This window comes from Mytilus galloprovincialis, chromosome 3 (genome assembly GCF_965363235.1).
Source record: "Mytilus galloprovincialis chromosome 3, xbMytGall1.hap1.1, whole genome shotgun sequence".
NCBI lineage: Eukaryota > Metazoa > Mollusca > Bivalvia > Mytilida > Mytilidae > Mytilus > Mytilus galloprovincialis.
The window spans coordinates 33,048,763-33,071,056 of NC_134840.1; the positions used below are offsets into that span (position 1 = coordinate 33,048,763).

At 31.8% G+C, this 22,294-nt stretch overlaps 2 protein-coding genes across 3 annotated transcripts; one reads left to right on the forward strand and one right to left on the reverse strand.

Moving 5' to 3' along the window:
• Positions 1-1,662: 1,662 nt before the first annotated feature.
• LOC143067754 (integral membrane protein GPR180-like) lies at positions 1,663-22,083 on the reverse strand. Of its 2 annotated transcripts, none has more exons than XM_076241254.1 (9): positions 21,751-22,083; positions 19,450-19,587; positions 18,414-18,614; positions 15,088-15,268; positions 14,106-14,155; positions 13,234-13,388; positions 12,706-12,897; positions 9,117-9,194; positions 1,663-4,465 (listed from the first exon to the last, which is right to left on the reverse strand). In XM_076241254.1, exons 1-9 carry the CDS (start codon positions 21,905-21,907, stop codon positions 4,304-4,306), a joined length of 1,314 nt encoding a protein of 437 aa, XP_076097369.1. In that variant the 5' UTR covers positions 21,908-22,083; the 3' UTR covers positions 1,663-4,303. The 2 variants fall into 2 exon arrangements, with proteins under 2 accessions (XP_076097369.1, XP_076097370.1); XM_076241255.1 differs by lacking the exon at positions 21,751-22,083 and adding an exon at positions 20,670-20,857.
• Positions 10,808-12,447, forward strand: LOC143067755 (uncharacterized). The gene has a single exon (XM_076241256.1). It carries the CDS (start codon positions 11,205-11,207, stop codon positions 12,234-12,236), a length of 1,032 nt encoding a protein of 343 aa, XP_076097371.1. The 5' UTR covers positions 10,808-11,204; the 3' UTR covers positions 12,237-12,447.
• Positions 22,084-22,294: the final 211 nt, after the last annotated feature.

A 22,294-nucleotide genomic window follows, 5' to 3' on the forward strand; every position in this document is an offset into this window, starting at 1 on the left:
CAACCTGGTGCTGTCAAGCTGCTGATGAATTAAAAATTCATTGTTTTTAATAGTATCTGAGAAAAGTGTTGAAAAAAATTCAGGTTTATTTAACACATTGAAAAATTTGCAGTAATCAAACAAGGAAGCACGTGTCTCACAGTTCCAAAATAACATAAAAATAAGGAATGGGGTATGATTGCTAATGATTCAACTATCAACCAAAGTTCAAATGAAGTGGATGTTAGCAATTAATGACAACAGTATGGATTGCAACAATGAGAAAAAAAAAAACATACTGTGTGGTCAGCCATGAAAAATTGAAATAATTCAATTGAGAAAAACAAACAGCCTCATTTATAACAAAACAGTTTATGAAAACAATTATGGTAGACATGGACCAATGATAACCACTAAACTATAGAAACTTGACTTGGAACAGGTACATAACAAATGTGGCAGGTTAAACATGTTTGTGAATCCTCAACCCTCCCTTAACCTGACAACCAACAGCAACAAATACCCTCAACCCTCTCCCTAATATGACAACCAACAGCAACAAATACCCTCAACCCTCTCCCTAATATGACAACCAACAGCAACAAATACCCTCAACCCTCTCCCTAATATGACAACCAACAGCAACAAATAATAAACACTGAACTTTTTAGATATTTTGTTGGGCAAGAAATCCAACAAGTGAAGTTTCATATGTTTTACATTCAAAAACATAATAGAAAATGCTTCATAATTCAATGCACAAGAACTTATTTGAAAGAAATTTTATGAAGCTCATGTGATGTGCAAACCTAGATTCCAATTTGCAATTATTTGTTTGTCATCTGCAAGGAAAGTAGCAGTATGTAACCTATTTGTATATAGTTTCTTATTTCAAGAGACACAAGACCTGAATGCTTCATAGTTTAAGAAGATGTTTTATGTTGCAAAGTTTGTGTCTGTCACATATCCTTGACCTCAGTTTATTGCTTCAATGACTGCTTAAAAGACTATAGTTTTTTGATATGTGAATTCCTCACTTAATATGGGTGACTGGAAATATATCCATATGTGACCCTTGCAAAAAATGTTCATCAGACAGGCTCACTTGACCCTTACCTCATGATGCATTATTGAACAATTTATCATGGTAAGGTCTGTCTATCAGGCACTTTAAGCATTAGGTCAACCATATTTGGTGTATGAAATGATTTTGTGTACATGTCTGTCTGGCATGTTCATCTGATCTAGAACTCAAAAGTCATGGTAAAGTTTGTTTCGCAGATACTTTAATTACATTTCTTTAATTACATATAAGCCATGGGCTAATATTATGTGGTGTTTGGAATGATTGGAAGGTGTATATGTCTGTCGGGCAGAGTTCATCTGACCGTGACCTCATTTAAAGGTTCATTGGGCAAGGTTTAGTTTTCTTGGTTTAGTCTGTTTCTCACACTTCACTAGCAAAGGGTTAACTATATTTGGTGTATGGAATCATTGTAAAACATGTGTCTCTCTGACAGGGTCTATCTGACATGTTCCCTCTTTTGCATGGATCACTGAGATATTTCAGAGTGTGCACTCTTATTTTAATATGTATTACTTTTGTGAGATCTATTAAAACATGCCTATAGTTCATGTGCCTAAGGAATTTGGAAACTGAAGCATTAATTAACAACAACAAGATTTGAAAACAATAAATATTTTATTTGTTGTCATAACAACCACTTTACATTTTGACATAAAATAATCATTGCACCATTTGATGACTTAAACACCTGGTATTAGAACAAATACCACAAAAAAAAGATGCAGATGATATAACTCTTCACTTGACAATATTGAAACAGATGAATATGATTATTTTCAACAATGGTAAATTGGAAACAGCAGTCATTTATTTAGTTTAAAACAGGTAACAGTGTATTATCAAACGTTGCCTTTTTACTATTAAACGCAATAAATTGAAATAAAAAATCCTGTTTCAATGAATTCTGTGAAAATCGTTACATTTATAAATCATATAAACAGACAGAAACCAGTTTAATAAATGCTCCATCTTTCTGTGGTTAATTTATTTTTAGGAATGTTCGATTGATACTTTGTATTTTATGATGCTGTCTAACCTAGAAAACTTTCTACAGGACTATCAAAAACTTATGCTACAGATAATGATTGCTTATTTCAACAAAATAAAATAAGACAATGAATTGGCATCAGTCATTAACTTAACAACATACATATAATACAGGTAAGCTGTCACCATAATGATTCGAACTAAATAACAGATTTAGAAATATTTTAGAGTATTTCTCATAATAAAAACAATAAGTAATGTGGTACTCATACAAGTTCTACTTAAATGCTTTACAGTAGCTGCAGCCAATGCAATTTGTCAGACCAGTCTATGGACAAGAAATTTTTACAAAATGTTTTAATTTTTCATTCTATGATTGGTTCAAAGACACTTTATTGCTATTCATAATTTGCCATCACAAATGAATCTTGCATTTATAGGTAATCAAGATCTGTATTTAGTTTTAACAAAAATTGAAATTGATAAAATTATAATTTGTGTTCAAATAAACATAAGAAAATAAAAAGCTATACCTTCACATTTAATTTGTAATGAAACAAAAAGAGATATTCTACCATTTTTCTCCAGAATTACACCCGTTTTTATCTTCTTTATCGTATATATGCAGATATATAGGCAAATTCCATGCTCAATATGAGAAATTCAATCACAAATCAGATGGTTGGATGAAGTACAAGAACTTTGAATTTAGAGGAAGGAAAAAAATGCAATGTAGCATATATGGAGGGAATAAATAAATTACTTTTGTCGTATGAATGTAGCACATTTATTGAGTTCTACCTTTCACTAGCTTATGACTAGTATAACCTGCTACTGATAAAGGTTATGTGTATCTAGTGGGAGATTACATAGCTACAAAAGTTTGTATTATCAATCACAACAATTTAAACACAACTTACCCTTCATGAATGTTTTATAAATCATTCATACATTGATTACATAACCATTTAATGAGCAAAGATGTATATGATATGTAACATTCTCACTTAAAATAATCTGCTCAGTTCACACAATTGCCACAGTAAATATAACATTAAATTGGAGTATACTAATGTCTAACATAACTGAATCAAATACATCCCTCCCCCAAAATAAACCAACACAAAACAATAATAAAAAGAATCCCATACAAAAATAGATAATCTAAAGAGCTTGTGTCAATCACCTATATGCATCTTTAACAATGGCCATGCACTCTACAATGTTATTCCAGAATATAATGCACGAATAAAAGTATTTTTGGCTGATCATTTTTGTTGTTAACACTTTTTCTGTAACATAGTTTTAACCAAAAATCTAAAATGTCAATCAAAATTTTTAAGGGCAATGCCTACTATAAGGAGACTGAGGATTTCTGCTGTTTTCCACATGCAGTGGGAAGCCACAGACTAGTTCCAATGCAGGCTATTGCAGGTTTCTCGAGGTACGGGGCAGAGAGATCAAGTTATTGGTTGAAATTTCCCCATGCTGGAGAAAAGCGCGGTGGGAAGCCACGGTCAAGTTCCCATGCAGGCAAGTTCCCATGCAGGCAAGTAGATCTTGTCTTGCTGATCATTTTTGCTATTGATAATATCTATATCTACTACAGTTATCAAAATAAAAAGCAAAATTAAAAAAAAAAGGTAAAAATCATCATTTAAGGGTATTAATTTCTATAAGCAGAAGTCCGGCAATTTTTGGTTTTGGTTGCAAGCAGAATTACCAGACACATGTTTTTACACTAGATACCCTAATTGGCCCATTAGTTTCAGAACAGAAGATTTTTGTAAGGTTCATGAATGACAGAGGACGACAACAGAAACCAAACAATAGCAATTACTTACACAGGCATTTGGGCCATTTGAAACTCTATTTCATCATTCCCATTTTTAGAAAATCTACATTTATATAAAATTTGATAAATATGTAAAAAACAATTTCATATGTTTTTCTTCCAGAATATGTGTGGATGGAAAGAAATTATAAAAATACCCATTTAACATGTTTAAATAAAGCCTAAAGTGTCAATACTGTCTATTTCCAGACAGAATCAAATCCTTTGGTATGACCCTCTGTGCTGATGTTATATCTTGGATGTGTCCTACATACTTTCTGCTGGGACATTCTGAACTTTCAATGCCACTGAATATCAGTTAAACAAAGTAATATTTTCATATAAAATGACCATATTGGTCCCTTCACATCTTCTGAACACAGTTTTGGACAAAGTTAATTATCCATGTTGTTCTGTCACGAGTATAATTTGTATCCTAATGTTTTATCCATTCTGACATGTAAAGGGAGAGAACTTGATAAAGCAGATATTTCCCAATACAGGCTTCTAGACAGGAATAACTTGTACAGCATGGCCACAGCTCCACACTGACTCATTACAACTGCCATTGTAATCAACTGAAATGAAAACCACAAGCATTAATTAGTTTCATTTATGGATTTTACATAATATCAAATGGACCAGGAGGGAACAAATTACATACATATAGAACATTTAAACAGGATGTATATACAGAACTTTACTTAGATAAACTTATTATACCATCACACAGAAGAGCTTACTCTCAGTTTCGCTGTGGTGTTGCCCCAATACATGTGGAGACAGGACGTTACGAGAATCTTCCAATAGATCAAAGAACTTGTTTTGTTTGTGACGATAACATTGAAACAGAGGAGCGAGCATGTATTGACTGAATGTCCATTGTACGATGATCTTAGAGACGAACTGTATAAGATTTTAAACTTTGAAAATGAAAATTTTAGTCTATTACCAAATTCATTGAAACTTTCATTTATTTTAACGAGTGATAATATTAACGTGATACAAAAATGTTCCAAAACCTGCAAGCTTATTCTAGACCGTAGAAGACTTTGTTTTATACCGATAATTGGGACAATATCCCTAATGCGCCTTGAAATGAGGAACTCAAAAGTAGTGTTTCCTGCAGCTTTTAAAAAGGGCAGGGTAATTGTTAGCTCAGAGGGCACATTAAGCGCGATAGACAACAATTTTAGGGCACTTACTTAACATAAACAGGCAATTTCTATAAAATGGATTCATTTAAAAAATACTAGTTTAATGACCTCTTAATAGTTATTGTTCAAAATATATACATGTAATAGACTTCTTTCTGGGTCTATCATATTCTTGATGTGGGACCACATTGAAACAAAATGTTGGTTTGCCAAAGCCAGAGTTCCATAAAAAAGATCAGGGTGATAGGTTGTTTTTTTTTTAAAAATATGAATGGACTATTTAAAATGATTATTAAACTTTAAGAATTTGTCTGGTCATTTTTAGTAACCAAAATTTAGTAAATTACAAAAAAAAAAATAACTTTACAAATTAACCCCTTCCCCTCTACACCCTTTTCCAAATTAAATTAATATAGATACACCAAGTTTTACTACTTTCATGGCACTACCATATCAGCTGTTTATTTTAAATGTCTATAAATAGCCAGAAATAGTTGTCTGTTACTAGGTGTTTTCCCAAGTATTTTTCCCCGCCTAAAATGATCATGTGACATGTTTGTAAACAAAAGACAACATTTCATCAAGGAATTCATTTATTTTCTGGATTATTCTGCTTTTAATAATTTAGTTTGGATTTTTATTCATTTCATTTAAGGTACAGTCAAGCATTTGTATTTAAAAATAGTTTGCAAAGAATTTTTACTTTTCACTTTGACAAATGTCTCATGATCGCCGTTCATTGGCTTGTTCAACCATGCAAACAATGTATATTATGTAAATTAGAAATCTATCAGCTGTCAAAAATATTGATCTAAGCAATCGATGTTTTGAAATCGTTTTCCGGTTTAGTTTCTTGTCAAAACAATGTCATATCATTAATCTTCTAGGCAAAACGATGTTTCTGGGACTTGGGGGATACAATCGGGACGCGTGATTAGTATCTGTATTCACTATTCAATCTATTGCAGTTTGCTAATCAGCTGATTACGAAATCGATTACAAAATGGCGTCCTAGTGAACTTTTGTTTAGGTAGCAGGTACCAGTTTTGGTGTACCAGAACATGTGTCCCACGCAGAAATTTTGTTATAGTAAAGCATTGAGGTATATAATTGCATCATGTGGACTAAAAAAATAATTGAATGTAAATTCTAGGCTAGTATACTACACAAGTAAGTAGTTGCATACACAGGTTGGGGATTTCCTTCACACATGGGTCCAATCAGATGTCAAAATTGTGGTCTCCTCACTTGACGGCATCCAATCAAAGTAGTGAAAATATTCATTTTTTTGTAAACAAAAATATCTTGAGATTTTGATGGTAAGGATAGGTTCGGACAAGGCTCTAATTCACTAAATATTCTTTATCTCTTGAATTTTGCCTAAAATTCTTGTCGGCTTTTAGCAGGATTCTGCAGGTGAGCAATAGATTGGTATCAGAGCATCACATTTTTTGCCTTATTTACAATGCATTTATAAATTTTTAAATCTCCATGCTGGACAGACACCCACATTTAAAGGTTTTCTATATATTTACATAAGCACGCACACATCTTGGTTCCTTGAAACCATACATTTTATTTGTATATAAGCTTGAATGAATTTTCAAGAAAATAAAATCATAAATCCATGAAATTCTAAAGATTTATTGTAAAATAACTGGTTTCTGCCACCTTACGTTTGAAGGGAAATAACTCGAGCGGTATTCATAAAATATGTCTTTCAGTACCGTAAAGGCATGGCGTCAGGAATTTCGACAAAACTAGGGCAGGGCGCCAAATTTTTTTCCCAAAAAGGGCAGGGCGTCGAGAAATCGCGGCAGGGCGCCATTACACGCCAAAACCACCTGTAGGAAACACTATCAAAAGTCACGTGTAAACAAAAAATCTCTGTGTAGTGATATTTGACACTTTTCTATAATAAACAAGTGACTGAGCTTAACCATTTGAGTTAATTTAGAAAGTAGGGGAACACAGAATAAATGTGTAAAATCTATGGAGCTATTAAATGTGTTCAAAGTATTAAATTTTCAAAGAACTTATTGTGTTAAAAATGGGATTTTTTACCATGAGGAGCCGCATCACAAAAGGATACTCGGGGTTTGCTAATTTATGGAAAAAGTAATCTCACTTTGTACCCCGAAAATTTAACCACATATGTCAAAATGTCTCAGCTTCGAAACGAGCCATCACACATATCCAAGTTAACGATATGGACTGAGCAACAGAAGAAAACATTACCATTACCGCCTATGGAGAAACTAATGCGCATCTTGACCCAATTGATGTTAATATGTTTTATGATTTAACATTTGTTTTATAATAGGTTTTTGAAAATTTGTAAATACTAATTCCTTTTAATCCGTCTCTCATAATTCTTTTTAGAATGGCATTAATAATTAGGTCTTTCCACCTTTCCGTGGAAAGACCTATTGAATTTGTTCTGATTATTATTATTATTTTTTTTTTTTTTTTTCTTCCGCCTAATTTTTTTCTTGCGTAGTATTGATGTTTCAAAAGATGTCGCTTAGATATTTGGAATATGATATCGTAAAGTGTATGCGCTTTTAAAACTGACAACTGCGTAACCAAATACTTTGCGTTGTAAGAGTTATCTCCCCAAACACTGTTTTTCTTGTGGCCACTACTCCTTCGCAACCGTAAAAGATTACGACAAATTTATTTTACCAAATTGCTCGTTACATCTTCAGGATTAGGCAATTCATTTGGACCGAAGCTTTCCAGAGACTCCATATGAGAGTTATTTCCCCTTATGTAAATGATATAAGTAATATGCATTTCTAACTAGTAAACCATAAGTGATAGAGACCTAGGATCTTCAGATTTGAGGTCCTTGGTCCAAAAAAATGAAAATGAGGTCAAGGTCAAAGGTCAAGGTCATGTTCTAAATTTTGATTTTTGCTTATTTTCACTGATTTTCAAATACCGTATGACATATCTACAAATAATTTTTCATAAATTGTTATTTGCGACATGTCCTTACTTGTATATTTTGGTTGAAAGGGTGCGCAAATAATAAATGGGAGTTTTTGCCCATCTTATATTTAGGTTTACCCGTAAAGTGATATTACTCTTTAACCAAACATATTAAAGACCTAGTGTCTTTTGATTTAAGATCCTTGGTTTGTGACCTTGAAATTGAGGTCAAGGTTATAGGTTAATAGGACGTTCTAGATTTTGACCTTTGCTTTAAATTGATATTAATACATCATAAAGCCATAGGAACTAACATTTTAAACTGATTTTTCATATTTCCATATCATAATAGATCTTTACTAGTGGAAAGACCTTCAATTGTTCTCTGAACAATTGGTTTTTAATTTTAAAAAGGTTTACTTTTATAATGTAAAATGTGTATACTGTATTATTGATGGTGAGACGTTAATAAATTATTATTGTATTGTATTGATTCAACAATTTTATACCTTACCAGTTGTCTCACAAAAAGCTTGCTAGCTCAAATTGGAAGTAGGAATTGTTATAAATGCCATTTCTTTTTTAAATTTCTACTTCAAGTCTTCTACACATTTAAAAAATGTAATTATCAATTATAGTATTTATTGAATTCATTTTTTCCAATTTTATATAGTTTTCTCTTCAGTAAATATCCATGGATTATTTGTCTTAACAAGCTTTGTGACGGAAGTTAACTTTATCACATTTGCAACATGTATAAAACTGAAACTTCACTTATATTTTCCTTAATACCATGTTACTTTCCAACAACAAAAAATCCAGCTTAATTTGATGTATTTAAATTTTAAGTACACAAGTGTTGCACAAAAAAAATTATAAAAATCTTCTTTATGATATGTGTTTACTTAAATTAACAGTATTGATCCACTTTTTTTTATTCTAAAGTACATTTGTAAATAAAAAAATCAGAACAGGTATGACAAAAATTCCACTATCAGCTGTTGGTTCCAACATGTTCAAGGGCCCTAAATCCCTGAAAATCGGGATATTCAAAATTTAACCTGAACTTGATCTATAACTACCAATTCTTCAAATTAAATATGCTCCTACTTGCAATAATTTTTAATAAATATCTTACCTTATATCTAAGATATTCATAAAATATCCATGATATCACCACTATCAAGGGATAACATAAAAACCATAACATACAACTCTGAAATAGTAAAAAATACAACAATATAAAACATGATTTTATTCAAAGAATGGGAATGGTTCATCAGGCACATATAATGGAAATGGTAGTGCTAAAAATACTTGTGACATGATGCCTTTCGGTGCTATGCCATTTTTTTCTTAAGAAATGATCAAAACCAAAAATTTGAAATCAAGGAATGTATAAATTTTTAAGGAGAAAATATGATGACTATACAGTCCTACATACAGCCCTCAAATTGAATTTTTTTACAAAACTACTGTTTAGATAAAAACAACATAAAATCTAAGTGGCTGTCAACATTCATTAAATCAAATTTGGCAATTTTTTCAATTTTATCAGTAAAATTAACATTACACAGGTTGGGTCGGTTCAAATATCATGCTAGCTACAGTGATAATTTCTGCATCCTTTGTGTTAAATCTGGTGTACACACAAATGGCATTGTTTTTGTGCAGAATACAGAAATACAATTTCAGTTGTATAATATAGATAAAAGAATAAACAATGTCATGACAGAAATTAACAGAAAGTAGCTGTTTGGTATAAACATTTCAACTAGTTATAATAAATAAGAACATTTTAAATAGATAAAAATTTATATTAAAAATGCATGACAATTGGCATTTTCAAAGTTCATCTTATCAGTTATTTTGCACATTACATGTATCACACAATTCAAGTTAATAAAATAAAGAACAAAAAAGGGAGGTGGAAAAATAAAAAAAAAAAATTTCATTTAAATTTTACTTATTGGAATACCGGAACATAAATAAGGATTCACAATTTATTCACAAAGGCTATATCAGAATATCCTTCCCCTCCACACACACACATCCCTTAATAATGATTTATAATATTTCAGGACAAATGAAACTGTTATTTTGTCCTTTAGTCATCTGAGAAACAACATTCCAATTCTGAGCTAACCACACTTTGCAGTTACTCTTTAATGATTTGTGCTTTGCAGAGAGGTCACAAACACCAATCTTATTTTGTATTGACTAAAGCACCTCCTACCCTATTTTAATCACAACGTCCAGTCTATAAAATTAATGATGAAAAATTATTAAAAAGGGAGATTTTTCAGTTTTCAGACAGTAACTGTTAATCAAAAATGCTTTCAGCTATTCTCATGCAACTTTGGTGAATTGTTAATATCCATTGATGTAAGTTCCCTTTTGATTTTCACAAATTTCTAATATGACATTGAAAGTAATTGAATTTTATTCTATGAAAATGTGACAGACGTATCATGCGCTTATGGCACAGCTATTTATTCATAATGTGAAATCTTCATCTATGACAAAACTGTAGTCAGGTAGTGTTTACATTGTTGGGAATCATATTACTCCATCTTGTACATAGTTTAACTTTTTACAGAAAAAAAATTAAAACAATAATATATTTAATTGAAAGTAACAAGTACTTAGATAATACTAGCTTATCTGACATTTAATACCAGATGAAACAGCGCTCCAGAAGAGCGAAAAATAGAGGGCTGTGTGGTGGACTGTATATATGAAGCCACAGTTACAGATAGAACTTCATGACGTTTTCTGTTAAAATGTCTTTAAACATATTTGTGGTTTGTAAATGTAATAATGAAAGTAAATGGAGTACCTCTACTTTAGCGGACCCCATAAAAAGTACGGGAAACTATAGTAAGTACTAGTATATAGGAATTGGTCCCGCTAAAAAGTTAAAAACGAAAATAGGCCAAAAATCAAAAAAAGAAGGTCAAAATCGAACTCCCCAGGTCAAGTTTTGTTTAAAAAACTGTTGTTTTAAACAGTTTTTTAAATGAAAATTACAAAATCTAGTAGAAATACGTCTTGGTAAGTGTACAAAATGTCTACGCTTCCGTAACTCAGGTAGGTATATCACGTGATAAAAATTCCATTATCTGTGACCTCTATGTCATGAATATTCATGAATAAGTGACGTCATAGTCAACCGTAACGTAAAATCAGCTGTGTTTACAAACATTGTTACAATGTAAATACGGAAATGCCGATCAAGTTAAAAGATTTGTTTATTATTTGTGAAAGTGTTGAGAAAATTATTCAGTGGTGTTTTTCACTAGGATTAATTCTAGATTTATCTGGAGAGGTATGTAAAAAGTGTAGCCATGGACATTTCGGTTTAAGAAAAGACAGTTCTTTATCAAACGACATTTTTTATTGGAAGTGTAGCAACAAAAAATGCAATAAAAAGGTCTCCATCAGAAACGGATCCTGGTTTCAAGGACATAATTTAAGTTTGGAAAAAATATTATTCATCACTTATTTCTGGATTTACAAAATAGACCAAGAATTTGTTAAACATCAACTTTCTATTTGTAATCAAACAATCGTAGATTGGTACAATTATTGCCGTGAAGTTTGCATAGAAATTTTGGAAATAGACAGTGAAAAAATAGGTGGAGAAAACGTTATCGTAGAAATAGACGAAAGTAAATTTGGAAAAAGAAAATACCATAAAGGGCGTCGAGTTGAAGGACAGTGGGTCTTTGGAGGTATAGAAAGAGACAGTAAAAAAAGTTTTTTTGCATCAGTAGAAAATCGGACAAAAGAAACACTATTAAAATTAATAAAAGACAACATAAAACCAGGAACCACAATCATCAGCGACTGTTGGAAGGCATATGATTGTCTAGGATCTGAGGGATTTGAACACTTAAAAGTCAACCATTCTTTAAATTTTGTAGACCCTGAAACAGGAGCGCATACAAATACGATTGAAAGTACTTGGCGAGCACTTAAAAAATCACTTCCAAAATACGGCACAGTAAAATCCCTTTATGACACTTATTTCAGTCAATATTGTGTACGAAAAAAATATATTATTGGCTCTGACGACCCTTTCCTAGCATTTATTAACCTTATTAAAAAAGTGTATAATCCGGAAAAACAAAAACAAGCCCTAATTACGACAGAAACCATCACCGTCAGTGTACCACAACCTGCATCTAAAAAACCAAGAGTACTAAACGAAATAACAAACACACTTAATTCTAGTATGGATGATTTTCAAGCTTAAATGGGTAAGTGCATTATAGTTATTTTTAATTGTTCAGTTTCACTAGTTAAAATCACTTTTTAAAAATCATTTACATCGACGTCTTTCGAAGCGGTAAAAAAAATGGCCGCTGTTTATATTTCAGCATAGCAACGTAATTCGGGGTTATCAGTCATGCGCATAAATTGTGCATCTTCCAACTTCCGGGGTCCGCTAAAACAGATTCTTCCCAAGTAAATTTAGAACCAAGTAAAACTTTATCGTTACATGTATATCTTTATGATCTTCTTTAAAAATAGATTGTCCAATTACATCGTAAAAACATAATCAAGGAGAATTAAAATTCACCAGTATTTTTCTTAAGACTATATAACAAGTGGAACCAATAAGTTCATTGTGAATATATGATGGTATTCAAATAAAGAATATTAGTATATGTTATGTTATTTTCATCGTTTTTATCAACAAAATATGACCAACAAATACTTACTTTAGTGAAAGACTTATAAAATTCCCTACGTAAAGCACTTCTTTCTGCTGAGACTGTTACATTGAGATTCCAGGCAAATAAGGCAGCTAATAAAATACGAAGAACTACAAGTGCTAAACCAGCATAACTACGATGAGCGTGATACATTCTGTGGTCTGTATCTTCTATCTGTTCCCATATAAATAGTATTGCCTACAAGGAAATATACCTAATGGTAAATACAGTATGTTAATAATATCACAATTGCTGACTTAGTGGTGTACATATTTTCAAAATCAAAATGAAAGTCTTCAATCATGTCCATGGAAGGCTATGTCACCTGACAAAGCTTTCTGAGTATATATTATACTTTCTGACATACTTAAGGTTGCAAAATGTTTAGACACAATAAAATTATTTAACAGAAACAATTAAATTCAATTATTGTAAGTGATGGCATACTGAAAGATCCTTTAGATCTAAAAATAAGAGATGTTATATGTTTGCCAATTTATAGGACTTACATTAAAACTATTATTTATTACATACCTGTATTACAGCCAAGACACCTACAACCCTAGCTGCAGGTTTTTTACTGATTATATGTAGATGTGATACTGCTTTATAACTTGTGCCTAAAGTCCATCCTAGACTAAGACTGAGTAACATGTACAACATAGCAAACTGAGACAACACATCAAAAACTGAAACAAAATAATACACAAGTGGTAAATCAAAATATCTATACAATCAAATTCAAGATATAGCGAATTTTTCTGGATCTATATACTTAGGGAAATCTTTTAAAACATCTTTTTTAAGGTTGTCTTTCTTATCACTGCCAAAAAATCATAATTACATCCTAAACTTTTGTTCAGATGAAGATTTCAGTGTTGTCTATGTGACATGTGGCAGATCAGTGAGCCCATCAAAACCTTTCAGTTCTTTCTACTACATATATTTGTATTATGTCTGAGTTGTTGTCAGGATTTTCACTCCCCATATACAACATCATTAAAACTTTTCACAACATCATAAAAAGAATCCTGCTAAAATTGTGGTGACAATTTGAGACCATTTTAGAGTTCTTTTAAAAGTGAATTTATTAAATCACCTTGAAAACTAGTATCAAAATTTCAAAATTCTTAGTATGAGAAGTTGGAGACTTAACCTATTGAAAAGATGTGCTTTATTTTGTGATTTTGCAGAGAAGTCATCTTATTCTACATTTAATCTCAAAAACACAAAGAAACAAACACTATCATGACTATACAATTTCTAACTGTATTAAATCCCCTTAAATATATCTTTCAATATTTAGAAAACTTTGGGGTAAGTTTTCTTTTAAAATTATTCAATATAAGAAATGAAATAATAAAACACCATTACTGGTAAAACATTTTTCTTCATTTTCAACTTACATTCAGCTATTAATTCTACAAATGATGAACCCATTCCATCTTTTGAATACCTTAAATAAAATGAAATAAAATATATATTATGTTTTATCATTTATATCTGCCTTTTATCAAAATGCTTAAGAACTAAAAAACAAGGTTCAGCACAAATTATCATTGTCAAAATGAACAATACATGTGCTAAACCTATTTTTGAACACAAGTTTGAGCCTGTTTACATATAAATTCTCCATAGCTACCTCCAAATTGATTTATTTTTATGTCTGCATGAATATTACTTTAAAGCTATAAGAGCTATCCAGTAACTTTAATTACATATATTTCAATCGTTTTCTTTATATCTTTTTTGTTTTTATGTCGATAAAAAAGTGTTGTGCTGTTACACCAGTAGTGCTGTTACACCAATACAGACTGGCAGGCCATCAAGCATGTTAAACCATACAACATTCTGAATGTGCCTGTCCCAAGACAGGAGCTTGTAGTTCTGTGATAGTCATTTGTTGCTGTATATCATATTTGTTTTTCACTTATTGTTTGTACATAAATCAAGTTTTTATTTTTCTCATTTGAGTTGTTTTACATTTGTCATTTAGAGTCTTTTGTAGCTTGCTTTATGTATGTGATTTACTTATTGTCGAAGTATATAATGTGCCCTATACTGTAAACCAACTTATTTTCACGACTTTTGCGATTAGAAAAATAATGCGAATATAAATCGTCGTGAATATGTATAACTTGGATTTTTCCTTATTAAAAACTTCATCAAGTTAATCAGAAAATCGTGAACTTAAATAGCCGCGAAGTTGTCAAGAAAGGGTAAAAGGCAAAATAAAGTATCCGCGAAAATAAGTTGGTTTACAGTAGTTACTTGCTTCTACACCATTTTGTCTCTGGTTGAATCTGTTTCATTGGCAATCACAGCACATCAGTGACACAAAGACTTCATATTAAACCCGTGTCTAACAGAAACAAGTGAAGAACAAACCTTTGTAAATGAATCATCATGATAAAGCTCCCTAATGCCTGAAGACATGTAGATACTGATAGTAATTGTATGACTAGCTGCATTGGTCCTCCTTTACTTAATGTTTCGTACAATCGTGGAGCAAATATACATCCTAATACAAAATATGCTAAGGTCAATAACTGGTAAAATCTAAGAAGTCCTGAAAAAGAAATTTTAGTAATTTGTTAAAATTTGAATGCAGTAAATGGTTAGTGAAATCAAATAGAGTAAAATAAGAGAAAAAGTTAAATAAAGCACTCAGTAAAGCTTTGTTTATAGATATCTTTGTAGAAATGTATGAAATCATTATACATATATCTATATATGATATATGTTAGACTCGGAACCGCGATGGTACTTCGAACCGTGTTGGTCATGCTGAAGTGCGATGGTGATGTTGTGATGCTAACTTGTTGTTAGATACGCTGTGGTGCGTTGGTGGGTACGCTGAAGTGTAATGGTCTAAATTTGATGTCTATAGTACTAATTAAGCAGGACACATTGTCAAATACACTATTAACTTGTACTTTTCATGTCATAGCTTAAAAATTGCTCACAGCACTCATTTATCTATTTATCTGATAACATTTTAAAGAGTTTTTTTTAAAAGAAACCAGATGCTCCGCAGGGCGCAGCTTTCTACGACCGCAAAGGTTGAACCCTGAATGGTTGGGGCAAGTATGGACACAACATTCAAGCTGGATTCAGCTCTAAATTTGGATTGTGATTAAATAGTTGACACAGCATAGGTTTCTGACACAGAATGAATGTGGTCTAATGAACTTAAAAAAAAATGTTTGCCTTTGAGCAATTCACTATGCTATTGAATATTAATCCTCTCAAAAAAATGTTTGAAGAAATTTTCTTTTTATTTATGAAATCTGAAATGAAAAAAATTTACCCTCCAATTTTTTTTTCACATCCCCCTTTCCCTTATTTCAAAACTGATCTCAATTCAAATTTCTAATGAAGTTTGCAACAATAACTACTCATTTAAATACATCATAAAATATCAAAATGTAAAAAAAGTGCTTGTTATCACTGAATGGTAAAGATTGTTTTAATCTATCAGTTGGTAGTAAAAGTGAATATACATTGTATATTGTATAAAACAATGATTTAAGTTGATTCAACTACTATTCTGGACAAAGAAAGATAACTCCAATTGAAATCCAATTGGAATTTCTTGCTATTGCACAATATTGTGCAATTAGATATTTCTTGCTATTGTGGAATACTGTGCAATTGAAAATATTTGCTATTGCACAATACTGTGCAATTGAAGATTTCTTGCTATTGCACAATACTGTGCAATTGAAGATTTCTTGCTATTGCTGAATACTGTGTGATTGAAAATTTCTTGCTATTGCACAATACTTAATATAACAATTTTGGATCCTGATTTGGACCAACTTGAAAACTGGGCCCATAATCAAAAATCTAAGTACATGTTTAGATTCAGCATATCACAGAGGCCCAATAATTCAATTTTTGTTAAAATCAAACTTAGTTTAATTTTGGACCCTTTGGAAGTTAATGTAAACCAATTTTAAAACGGGACCAAAAATTAAGAATCTACATACACAGTTAGATTTGGCATATCAAAGAACCCCAATTATTCAATTTTTGATGAAATCAAACAAAGTTTAATTTTGGACCCCGATTTGGATCAACTTGAAAACTGGGCCAATAATAAAAAATCTAAGTACATTTTTAGATTCAGCATATCAAAGAACCCCAAGGATTCAATTTTTGTTAAAATCAAACTAAGTTTAAATCTGGACCCTTTGGGCCCTTTATTCCTAAACTGTTGGGACCAAAACTCCCAAAATCAATACCAACCTTCCTTTTATGGTCATAAACCTTGCGTTTAAATTTCATAGATTTCTATTTACTTATACTAAAGTTATGGTGCGAAAACCAAAAAAAATGCTTATTGGGGTCCCTTTTTGGCCCCTAATTCCTAAACTGTTGGGACCTAAACTCCCAAAATCAATACCAACCTTCCTTTTGTGGTCATAAACATTGTGTTTAAATTTCATTGATTTCTATTTACTTAAACTAAAGTTATTGTGCGAAAACCAAGAATAATGCTTATTTGGGCCCTTTTTTGGCCCCTAATTCCTAAAATGTTTGGACTAAAACTCCCAAAATCAATCCCAACCTTCCTTTTGTGGTCATAAACCTTGTGTTAAAATTTCATAGATTTCTATTAATTTTTACTAAAGTTAGAGTGCGAAAACTAAAAGTATTCGGACGACGACGACGACGACGCAGACGACGACGCCAACGTGTTAGCAATATACGACGAAAAATTTTTCAAATTTTGCGGTCGTATAATAAAAACCATTAAAGTACATTTATGCTTGACTGATATATAGTGAGACGTGACGCTTTTTCTGTATAAAAAAACCTTGATAATTAGATGCTTCTCTGATGAGCATCAGAAATTGAGAAGTACACCAAGTTTGGACTATTTATTTTTGCCTACAAAATTGCAGAAGATGAATACTGTATATATGCAAAATAGAATTATTAAGAGTGCACGTTTTCTTACAAAGCAGGTTTCATCTCCAGAATAAACAACATTATAGCTGATAATTAATTTTATTTTATTATTAAGTTGTCCACATAAAACTATGTGATGTATACTTCAAGAGAAGTAAAATTAATATGAATATCAATACATTTTATTTGTCTTACTAAATGCTTTCGGCATGCATAGTACATGCTTCCACAAACACAGGTTAGCTCATCTGCAGACCAAGATCATCTTTTAGTCGCCTTTTCCGCCATGGTTTGTTGTCTAACTTAGTTTGACATATTTTTGTAACCCCACCTCTTATGCTCAAAACTGTTTGTGATTTGAATTGTTCGTTTCATTCTGTTTCCTTTCCGAACCTTCACCTAGGCAAACCATTTTAGGTCAAAGTACGGTCTTCAACATGGAGCCATTTTTAATAACGTTGTATTTAAAAATCATCACAATGTACAAACGTAATGCAAACCCATCGCACTTCAGCAAAAGGACCATCACACTTCGGTGGAGACCATCGCACTTCAGCATGACCATCGCACTTCAGCGTCCTACATATATATTTATATTATACATATATAAAGTGCCAAGAAAATCAACCTAACAATGTTAGAGTAGATTTGATTCGTAACTTTCTCCTCGGCCGGAGAATATATATATATATATTATATGTTGACCTCTAGATGGCTTTCTATTTATTGTGATGTTAGAATGCTGTTTCATTGACCTTTATCTCATGTCACATTCTATAAATATCTTTAGTATTTACCTGTTTCGTCATCTCCAAAATGTTCTGTAGGGTTTCCTAGGGAGTCTGGGTTGAGTAATTGTATTGTATAATGTATGTAGTTAGGTTTGATCTCTCGACTGTCATCTCCACAGGTGTTATCGTCCACATATAACACATGGTAAAGGTGTGGTTTATCTATGTAACTTACTGTAAAGTTACCAGTTCTGTTCTTTATTTGATCTGTTCATAAGAAAGTAAAATTGTTAAAAAATATACACCTTAGCCATGTGCATGATTAGGCAAAAGATAGTGCTTTTTAGGTTTGTTTTCTTTAATAAAATGGTATTTATTCAACCACAAAAAATGAAAAATAGTTTGGGTCAGATATTTATGAAATTTCCACCAAACTAAATTTGCTGGTTTGACAAGAAAGCCTCTGATAAGTGGACCAACTGGTATGCAGACTAAGGGCCATAATTCTGGGAAAATTCGGTCAACTTGAAAGCAAACTTGTAAATCTTGATCTGTAAGTCAAGTTTATGCATTCATGTTTTCTAATATGGAATATTAAAAAGATATACTCTGTACCCCACATATTTAATATTTGAAAAAAAAACATGCCAAAATTAGTTCCTTGATTTTCAATTGAGTTTTTATTGACATCATTAAATGAATGATGTCAATAAATCAAGGAACTAATTTTGGCATGTTTTTTTAATTTTTAATTAATTTAATTGAACATTATTACATTTCCTTTAAAAGAGCACATCCAAAATTCATCCCTTTGTACCTCCTGCAAATCATTTCATTGTATGCATAAATCATAACATCTATATTCCGCTACATCATGTGACACTATCAAATGTAATGTATGAGTAATTATTTTTAAAGTTTTTACATCAAGTTGTCAAATAAAGTGCAGTGACTTGGAATTGTTAATATCATTTGGTCTTTGGTAGAAAGATGTTTCAATCATACCACATCCTCTTATATTTATATTTACATAATCTGGTAACTTTTGTGATGATAAAAATGAAAAATAAATGAAAGTTTAACCTTTATAAATAATACTTACATACAGCCCTGGCTAATTCAAATTTATTTTCACACGCTTCTTCTTGTAATGCATCACTCCAATCATCATTTAAAAACAAAACAAACTTTGGTGAGGAATGACCTGTATCATTCAAGGTGTAGTTCAATAAAGCTTGACCTGTTATAAAATAGTAATGTCAATATCATTTTGAATCATGATGATATAAATACTAATTTATTGTACATTATTTTAAACTAATTGATTGAGATTACTTAACCAAAATTTAACCTAGCAATACTATTATATATCACTTCAAAATCAGGTACTTTGTCAGTGATAATCTTATTTCATACATTAATTCACATTTTCAAGAGTTATAGTGTTTGGGACGGTCTATTTATAGTCTCCGTTAAATTCATTCTGATTCTCATCATAGTGACTTAGAGCCCAACATATGTATAACCTATTTCTATGTTCAAGTTTTCATAGACATCCACTTCTTTACGAAACTGGATTCTACATAAACCCACATACCCTAAAGTCTGTGAGTATTAAACATTGGTTCAGGCTTGAAGATATTTTATAAATTATGAAGAAAATAGATATCCAAAATAATATTTTCATGAAATTAGGGGAAAAAACACATATATGTAAAATATGTTGCATGTATCTTGAAATGAGCTTCATCATTTGGTCTCTGATTGAGACTTGTCTCATTGGCAATTATACCACATCTTATTATTCTTATATTTAGTTCTAGAAATAAATGTAGTCTTTTAGTTCTAGAAATAAATGTAGTCTGAGTCCGTAATTTGTTTTTTGCACAGACTCTGACAGTCTTAACAGTAGTCTCCAACTATGGTCTGAATCATATAGTGTCAATTTTAGACTACTTTCAATCAGACAAGGTAATCATAGTGAAACATGTAATCATGGTAATAGGGATTACATTTCTCTGATGTTTATAAATTTCTGCACATGCAGCAGATGGATCAATGGATAGATGGATGGCTGTTTTTAACATTCATATGCAATGCAAAATGCATATTAAGGCAGATGACTGAAAATATGATATGGCATGTATGACTATAAACCCTGCGTTGAAAATACTGACACGCTCAGTGCGACCATGGAAGTACTATATTAATGCTAATTAATCAGTCATTTATTTTCATTTTACTCCCATGGTGCGACTGTTTATAATGTGCTAGTTACAAGGTAACAGTATGAACATGATGAAGGAATACATATCAATTTACCAAGACACATAACTTTGACTCCAAGCCAAACAGTCTGCTGTTCTTTCTACTTAATTCTACATGTTTTCTAATGGCTTTAATAGCGGCTAGTACCATTTTTCAAAGTCTTTAATTTGATATAGCCAGGGTTCTAACCTCTAACATCCAACACATGAGGCCAACAAACTACCATAAAACACAGAGCTAGTTCTAATTATAGCATGAGGGCATCAAACAAACAAAATATAAAGGCCTTTAAAGACTTAAAAATTTGCATGAGCACAAGATTTGTTTCAAAATTACCACTGCTATGACTATACCATGTATAACAACCTGCAACCAACCCCTTACCAGAGCCCAGTTAGCTAAATAATTTCTCTGTCAACTTCAGCTTAAAAAAGTGTATTTATCAGGCATGTTTGTCAGGGGGTTATACATGTAACCTGAGAGCACGAATTTCATTACAAAATTGCTTGTCTCCTCCGGGACTCGAACCGGGGACCTCTGTGTTACAAGGTAGCGCGCTAACCGACTGAGCTAAAGAAGTACTTCCCTAACTCAACCGCTTACGGCTGACTAAGTTTCTACTAAGTTTTCTAAGAGAAGCAATCCCGTCACACTTCCCCCACCTCAAGAGTCATTATACTCTATAATGATGATATTTTCATCTTTTTTATATTTATATTTTAACCTGGTTAGGTAATTCTTCTAATCGTGGGTTATTATTGTTGGGCGCCAATGTAACCGGAGAGCACGAATTTCATTACAAAATTGCTTGTCTCCACCGGGACTTGAACCCAGTACCTCTGTGTTACAAGGCAGCGCGCTAACCGACTGAGCTAAAGAAGTACTTCCCAAGCTCAACCGCTTACGGCTGACTAAGTTTCTACTAAGTTTTCTAAGGGAAGCAATCCCGTCACATACATAAGAATGAAGAATCCCCGGCTGGTAGAATCTGTGTCAAAAATGATTTTTTGAATTATGGGAAAACAAATCAGAAAATTGTTTAGAACAAAGAATCAAAAAAAGGGTAGTATACATGGTAGAAGGGTAATTTTGAAAAATTATGTGTTGAACTGCAAACCAAACAAAAGCAATTTACCATGAAAGCAAAATGTTGTTAAATACTGTCCCCATTCGTTAATGGCTGAATGACTTGAAAGTGTTCCTGATATGGTTTTGCTGTTCGTTGATTTTAAGAAATAGGAAAATGTTAACAAAACCGAAAGGTGTCGAAATGTAAAATCTTTGACAACCATGTTTCGACATAAAGTTTTAAATATCTTTGTTGTAAGACATTAAGTATCATTTTACTATGTCATATTTTATAACAAGTCTCTGTCTTTTTATCACTTTGACAAATAGGGTGTGAAAATGTGTCTCCCAGTTTTCAGGATTTGCAGTCTGCTCTAAAACGTGTAATGTCGTAAAAATATGACATAAAAAGAAAGGAAACAGTTACAGGGATAGACAAAATTTGCTTGAAAACTGAAATATGTTTGATTGCGGTACATAACAAAAATTTGGTGCACTAAAAAGCGTAATGAATTGGAAATTTCAAAAGAAAAGTAATGTCATTAAATATCGTAAATCGGCGACTAGAGCGACCAATTTCTGGTGACAACAGAGTAAAGTGTTGAGATATG